At 31.3% G+C, this 8,146-nt stretch overlaps 2 protein-coding genes across 2 annotated transcripts; both read right to left on the minus strand.

Moving 5' to 3' along the window:
* Positions 1-6,751: 6,751 nt before the first annotated feature.
* Positions 6,752-7,333, minus strand: LOC111037506 (general transcription factor II-I repeat domain-containing protein 2A-like). Its single transcript, XM_022320126.1, has one exon. It carries the CDS (start codon positions 7,331-7,333, stop codon positions 6,752-6,754), a length of 582 nt encoding a protein of 193 aa, XP_022175818.1.
* Positions 7,330-7,836, minus strand: LOC111037507 (SCAN domain-containing protein 3-like). The gene has a single exon (XM_022320127.1). The coding sequence runs from the start codon at positions 7,834-7,836 to the stop codon at positions 7,330-7,332; it is 507 nt and encodes a 168-aa protein (XP_022175819.1).
* Between the last annotated feature and the right edge of the window lie 310 nt (positions 7,837-8,146).

Genomic DNA, 8,146 nt, shown 5'->3' on the forward strand with positions numbered 1-8,146 from the left:
AGTTATTAATAAATAAATGATTTAATAAAAGTTAAAGTAATTCTAATCAATTGTATTATTTTCGGAGGGAATACATTCGAGCAAATCGGGTGGGGTGGGGTGGGGTCTTTTAACTCTCGGGAACCAGCATAAACAAAAAAATCAATATACATGTTACTTCACAATGAGAGAGATGATCTCATTCAAGTTAATGTCAAGAAGTACAAAATAGTGCCTATACTGCACAAACAATATATCAGACACATGGTGACGTAAGCATTCGAGACGTGGTCTAGAAATCAAGGAGATGAAAAAAGACTACAACGCTTTGAGAGGAAAATACTGAGGAAAATATATGGGCCAGTATTCAAATTAATAACTTGAATAGTTTCCAAAGAAGAACAAATGAAGACCTACGGCAGCTGTACAACAAGCCGAGTCTATAACATTTCTTAGTCAGGAAAAGGTTAATGAGAGCGGAATACTTCTGCGAGCATAGCTTATTATAAGTGTATAATAACCTGTCTTATACAAACAATTCAAAATACAGTTATCTGTAAATTGTTTCAGAACTATTGCAAATCCTATTCTATTAATTAATTTATAAAACTTCATTAACAAAAAAACCCCAATGCAAATACGTACTTATGTTAGCTAAATAACAAAGATAAATGATTAATTACAATATTAAATATGTAAATATATTTTATTTACAAACTTAATTGTTTGCATTAAATGATGATAAATGTTATAATTTTTTAGTACCAAAACATTAAGTTTTCATTTCATAGATATAATTTTAAATCATTTTCTGAATATTAAATATAAATGTCTTTGAACATATTTTATGATTGCTCTTTTTTGAGAAGTTAAAGATTTATAGAATATGACATTTAATTTTGTCAAACACTGTGACAGGCATGGGTCCAAACTCCAAAGCATAGTTCTGGGGAAGGGGGCAACAACATACATACGTATTTTCAAATAATAAATACCTTCATAATCCACTCTTTGTAAGGGAGCATGTTTATCATCTGAAATGTAATTATGCTAGTATTATAGTAGATATAACACAGCGATATTCATTGTGACTTTTGTAACATAAAATTGTCCCCTATCGCAATATTTTAGGGCGTTAAAATAGAAACCTGGTGCATAAGCGATATCAATGTACCATGAACTAAGATATATCTTAGTTCATGCAATGTACTAAAGTAGGTAACAGATTTACTTTAGTGTTGTATGTACATGGATAATATTATAAGGATCATTATTTCCACAATTATTTTTCTTATATAAAGACATAATGTGTCGTTGGATGGTATACAGTGGCTGTTTAAAGAATGGACATCAATAAAACGTAATTTATTGCTTTTGTACGTTGATACTGTGGGCCGTCACGAATTTTGAATGCTATGATACATAAAATAAGTATAGCTTTTGTATAGTTGCTATAACTTGGCATCATACTATGCATTTATGATTTATTATTGACACTTTTCCATTAAAATAAACATTTATGATAATTAAAAACGTGGTTGTAACCATATTTTATTATTTCTTTTCTTTTCGTGAAGCTACGTTATAATAAATCAAGGTTACAACATTTTTTAATCTATGTTACTCAAAAAAAAAAAAATATATATATTAATTTTAATTCCCAAAAAGATGTCTGTGATTATTCAAAACTAATTGTTGAATAACATATTGATAATCATTTTGTTTTTAGAAAGGACGAAGGAAAGGTTAAAAATTTATTTTTAATCAAACGTGTATAAAATATATACAGATTATAACATGCCTTAACCCTTCAATATGCAATATAAAATTTCGTCCATCAATTCATCTTGATTTGAAACACCCACATTTTGAATCCTCATAGTGGTGCATGGCATGAATATGAAAATGCATACGATTCCAGTTTTTATGAGTGAGTTATAAATTAAGTCTGATGTACTTAAAAAATGGATGTAATAAAATAAATTATTTGTTAATTACAATTAACTTACTTTTAAATCCAGCGCATAATAGAACATCTATGAATTTTAAAATTTTTCAAACAAAATTAGGTAAATTGAGTAGTTATCATAATAAAATAATTTTCTAAATGTTTGTAAAAACTACAAGTCGACATTCAAATGGAAATCAACGATAAATAAAAATACATTTGAAAATTATTGTTTTCGTGAAATTTTCAATTGGGTTAATGGTTATTAATGCATTAATCTTAAACATAATTTGAGAATACACAATATACCTACATTAACCTTTTAATTTCTTTAAATACTTCATCATCATTCATCATCTTCTTATTATCATTCTTCTTCTTCGTCGAATTTATCAAGCCACTGAACCGTCTTGTTTCACGACCATTTCACTAGCCATCTAAACCTAATACCATAGTCTTCCAATTGGATACGCCTCTTAATGCTTCCAAGGCAACCTTCAGCCTTCACTGTGTCTCCCCCCCTTATTTTTGGTTTTACCAGGGATCTTTTTCCTTCCAAATTCTATTAACTAGTAATAGTACATATTGAGTTTCGTCTTTTCATTGCCAGCCCACCCTTTATGATGTCTATGATCTTTTCGCTGAATATTGTTTATTTTAACTCTCCAGTTTTTCGTCGTCATCCGCTTTACTGTTATATCATCATTCATTGGCACAAAAATACCAGTACAATTTGTTTATGTACGAATTTAAAATTCTTTATTTCAGAACTATTCTAAGTTACTATTTATTTTTAAATAAAAATATTACCTCTACATTTTTCTAAAAGAAAAATTATTTTTATCAGTCTGCTTGTGTATTTATTACAAATTACGTAAATTATTAAAAATATTTAATCGTTTGTCCGATTATTTTATATATCTACATCGTTTTATATTTTTTCAACTACCTATAATAGTTTTCATCTAAACCAGGACCCAGCAACCTATTTGATGTCGAGCGTCGAAAAAAATATAGCTATACATTTTTCACAGGCAACAATTTATATATTATACTTTATTTTATTTTAAACAAGAAGGTATTACAATATCAAATTCAATTTATTTAAGTTCACAACTTACGGTTGGGATTATTAATATAACATGGTATTAACATACAAACAACGTTTTAATTCGCAGTTTCCAATCCATACTATCTTAATTCGTGATTTTTATACAGAAAATTAATTTTACTTGAAGGCCTCATTAAATCATTACGAGGTCCACATGCGGGTTACTGACCCTTAAACTTAACTTATGAAGGAAAATATGTTTTCAGTTATTGTTGATAATATACATTTAAAAAATGTATACATTTATCGTATTCTTAACCCCACTACACAGTACACACATTAGTTTATAGGGGTTTAGTAACCTTTCATGTAATTATTATATTGATTGTATTTATGTTTGGCTACAATACAATTGTTAGCATTACTTTGTAAATTGATTGTTATTTGACAACAAAAAAATAAAATTTCAATAGGTATGTCAAATAAATGTTTTAAATATTATGACATTTGTAATAACATACTACTAGTTTAGCGGTTATATACTGGAATAAGTTAATACAAACGTTATGTCAGAATAGTTAATCTTTCCTCCGAAATAATAAAAAATACATTTTTAAGCCATCTCTTGGTTAAATTGAAAAGTAAAAAATAGTTCTGTTTGTCTTTAAATTATCATATACCTTATGTCAAGCCTGGGCATACACGATTTAAAAAGTTATGGTCAAATTAATTTTAACTTTTTAAAATTTAATTTTCATTAACTTAATTTTTAACTTAATTGATTTTATTTGATATACAATTATAAACATAATACATAACGAGTTCCTATTAATAAAATCCAAGCTACATTAATTTATAAATAATTAAAGAATAAATATAATACAATAATTATTGTTGATGATGCATATTGCATTAACATTTACTGTATATTTACTAGCTATTAATATATTAAAAAAAATAATAATAAAAGAGTCAAAAAAAGAATCAGGATAGCCTTTTACATTAAAACTTTTAAAATGTATAAATGAACTTAACTCAGTTAAAAATTATCATTAACTTGCCCAGGCTTGCCTAAAAACAATACTCGGTTTTTAATATTTTAAATTATTTCTTAATTATTACAACATAAATCATTTCTGATAAATATCAATAAAATAAAAACTTTAACACAATTAATATCATAATTTCAAATCAATAAATTAATCCTTACCACGTAATACTATTTCATCTTCTAATGCAGCTGTAGACATTACCCATAATGCAATTACTATACATGAAAACGTTATTAAATACTGCTTAAAAAAGTTCATTTTTATTTCATGTAAGTAAACTATAAAAAAATTATAAGAATGTTGAATAAGAAATGGAATAAAATATGACTCCTATAGGTTTCTTTTATACTCGTCATGTTTCCCACCATACCTACTTTCTCGGCTCAAAGTATGTATAATGTTCACAATAAGTTGTTGACTTAGTAACAACTAGTATTGGTTTCGATCGAACAAACTGAATAAATTGCAAGCATCTGTTGGAGATGCCCAAAGAGCCTCTTCGCCATGTTTAATAATCATACACATTATTTACTCAAGTGATCTAAAATAGAAAAATAACAGTAATGTAGGTAGGGCCACAAAAAATGAGATTTCAACAAAAAATAAATCTAAAAAAAACGATTTTTTTTTTATTGATCTAAAGCACGACAACTATGGCCTTTAGCTGTTTGTAGGGGGAAACGGTTGATTTGAAACACCTATCCGAGTACTAGCAACGATGGCCGGTACATACACTCAGAGCGTTGCCGCAGACGGAGCGCACGACCGCGCCTCACCAAGCCACAAAACAAAAAAAAACAATTTATATGAGTTAATTACTTACAATATTTTAAAACTTTAAATAATTACACAACTATAGCAAAACTACTTAAAAATAATTTCGTGACTTTCATGAACATTTGCAAACTTGTTTATTATTTCATCAATGTCTAGTGACTACTTAAAGTTTTTCAATTGATATGATGCTGTATACCACGATAGGTTTAAAAATTAAAATTCGGCGTATACACGATAAAGCAGTGGTTTACAATATATTTTTGAAACTTAGTAGGTACACAGTTTGGGAACCGCTGTACATTGATTGTATATACGCTCGGCAGTTTCCGATCGTCTTCGCAAGAACCCGAAGTCGGGTAAAATTTAATAAATTTATTTCTTGAGGCCTGAGGGTACGAGGCTATTTTTGGACAGTGCGTACGTGTGTTCGTAATGTTATAATACAATATTATTGTATTAATTTGTATATTATTATTTTTAACTTTTGTTTGGTGATTGACTGAATTGACTGATGATAAATTGGAAGCGTGCGTATTACCCATGAAAGACTAATTGTCTTAAAGGTATACGCATAAATCCAAAAATAGGGATCCGGGTAGCATATAAGCATTCTAGGGTCTGTTTTGGCACCTGTGTGCAAATACGCATTTTCATTGGTCGATTTTAAATTTAATTTTCGTTGAAATAGCTTATTTTGCTTCCAGATGCTGTATGAATTGGTAGACTAGTTGTGTAGAGAGCCTCATCAACGCTTCAGGTACCGGATTCGGATACTCCATGTGCGAAAATTTATTTTGCACTTTTTTTGCAATTGTTTTTATGAGTGATAAGCACTTGTCCGATGCGACGGTTACATGTGACCAACTTGAGGTGGTGGTGTTGCGCAGCAAGTCGAGGGATATTTTCGATTAGCGGAGCGGAGTGACGGCGCTGAGGAGCGTAGCGACTAGTGCCGCTAGCACAGCATCACCGACTTATTTATGATAAGCCAGCCAAATATAATTTGAGAGATAAGAGACGTTGTTTCTAGACCATAGATCATATACACTGGATAGAGCTATGATTTAAAATCTTGAAGCATAGCTGTTCGTACCCGAAGTCATCACTGCGCATGAGCAAAGTATATGATATCAGCATTCAGTGCCTTATCGTCCTTATCATTATAACACATTATTGTTCCTCCTCCGTCCCGCGCAATCTATTTCATTTCTCACGCATGCGCAATAAGTACTTCGGGCATGACAGGTCTGCTTCAAACACGAACTACGCGTGATATACGCTATAGCTCTATCCAGTGTATATGATCTAAGTTCTAGACCAGGGGTGTCCAACTTGCAAGGCCTCAAGGGCCAAAACTTAAACCTCTGATCTGGTTGCGGGCCATACACTAATTTTGTTAAAGTAACAACAAAATAATGAGAGGTATAAAAATAATTAAAACAAAAAAGTAGTATTATTTCTTTTATTGCTCAACATCTAAATTTTTTATACATACAGAAAATGTAGAGGTAGTTTTTTAAAGAACTAAGACAAACATTGTAATAATAATGAAAATATATCTAATGTGAAGACTGTGGTCGATCGGCTTCATTCACCAATGAAGAAATGTCCACTGCCAGTTCAGTTGTAGACAGTCTCATGAGATGACGTAAAGTAGAATCGGTAAGGTTGCTTCTGTTGGGGTTTTTAATGNGTAGAATCGGTAAGGTTGCTTCTGTTGGGGTTTTTAATGTATTTCATGTAGGAAAAGGCACTTTCACATATATATGTGCTTCCGAACATTGATGTCATTTTCAGTACAAAATCTCGCAGGTTTGGGAATTTCTCCTTAGACAGCAATTAAAAAAATTCAGGTCCCTTTTCTTGTCTGGTGATTAGGAACATGTCAGCTTGAAGGTCACATAACTCAAGTTGTAAGTCAGGTGGTTGATCTTCAATAAATGCTCAAAGAGGATTATTATAAAGCAGTACACTGCTTTTGAGACTTTCAATATCTTTAAATCGTGTATTGAATTCATTAATAACTTGTTGAATTTGTGAACTGCAGCATGAAAAGTCAATATTTTTCTCACTGTTGGGTTCTTCTGCTAGATTCAGGCAGCTAGGGAAGTGTGTTAGGTTGTTCTTTTCCAAAGCATGTTTAAACACGTTTAGCTTATTCCGGAATCCGTTTATTATTCCGACCAAATCTGAAACCGTCTGGTTTCTTCCTTGAAGACTCAAGTTTAAACTGTTAAGGTGATAAGTCAGATATGTTATAAAAGCTAACTGTCTTAAGAATTCTGGATCCTGAAACTTCTCTTCCAGTTCAGTTGTATCGGATGAAACGTATTTATTAAGAAATGGAGGGATTTCCTTTCTTATGGCAAAAAATCGTTCCATGCACTTTCCTGCACTCAGCCACCTTACATGGTTGTACATTAGCAAGTCTCCATACTCAGCCTCTGTGTCCACTAAAAACTGCCTAAGTTGCCTGTGTAAAAGGGATCGATTTCCACCTCTTATCATATTTATAATTTTAATCATGGTCTGAAAAACTTGACCCTGCTTGACTGATTTTCCACATAAGCTCCCTGATGTATAATACAATGTATTGTCGGAAAAGTAACACCATTCTCTCGAAGCAGACCCACTAATCCAGTTTTTTTACCAGTCATTGATGGGGCCCCGTCTGTTGCTATGGCTGAACATTTTTTAAAGCCTCCAATTCTGTCAACTGTTTTCTTCAGAGCCTCATAGACGTCTTTTCCTTTTGTTGTTCCATAAAGAGGACAAATATCAAATAGCTCCTCTTTACTAGTAAAATCTTCAAAAGTAATGCGCACGAATATCAACAGCTGACTAACATCTGATTGATCAGTGCTTTCATCCAGACAAAGTGAGAAATAAAAACTTTTTTTAACCAGGCTAAGCATAGAGTTTTCTACTTGCTCACCCATAGCAACAACCCTTCTTTGTATGGTTTGATGTGAAAGTTGCACTGATTCAAATTTCTCTGCCATTTTGGAATCTTCAAAAGCTTTGGCCATTTCAACGGCACATTTTTTAATTAAATTGGCATCAGTGAAAGGTTTTTTTGCCTTTGCCAGCTAATAAATCCATAAGATGCATGCAAAGAATGCGTTTGAGATCGCAATATTTTACTAAACATACCAGTTTGCTGTTTAAGCTTTTTCTTCAAATCTGCAACTAACGCAAGACGACTTTCATTTGTATACGTAGCATACTTCTTTTCATGCATTGTTGTGTAGTGTCTTCTCACATTATATTCTTTAGGCACAGAAACAATATTCATGCACACTAAACACTGCAACTTTCCATTATTGTTAGCAATCAAGT

The sequence above is a fragment of the Myzus persicae genome, unplaced genomic scaffold (assembly GCF_001856785.1).
Source record: "Myzus persicae strain clone G006 unplaced genomic scaffold, MPER_G0061.0, whole genome shotgun sequence".
Taxonomy (NCBI): domain Eukaryota; kingdom Metazoa; phylum Arthropoda; class Insecta; order Hemiptera; family Aphididae; genus Myzus; species Myzus persicae.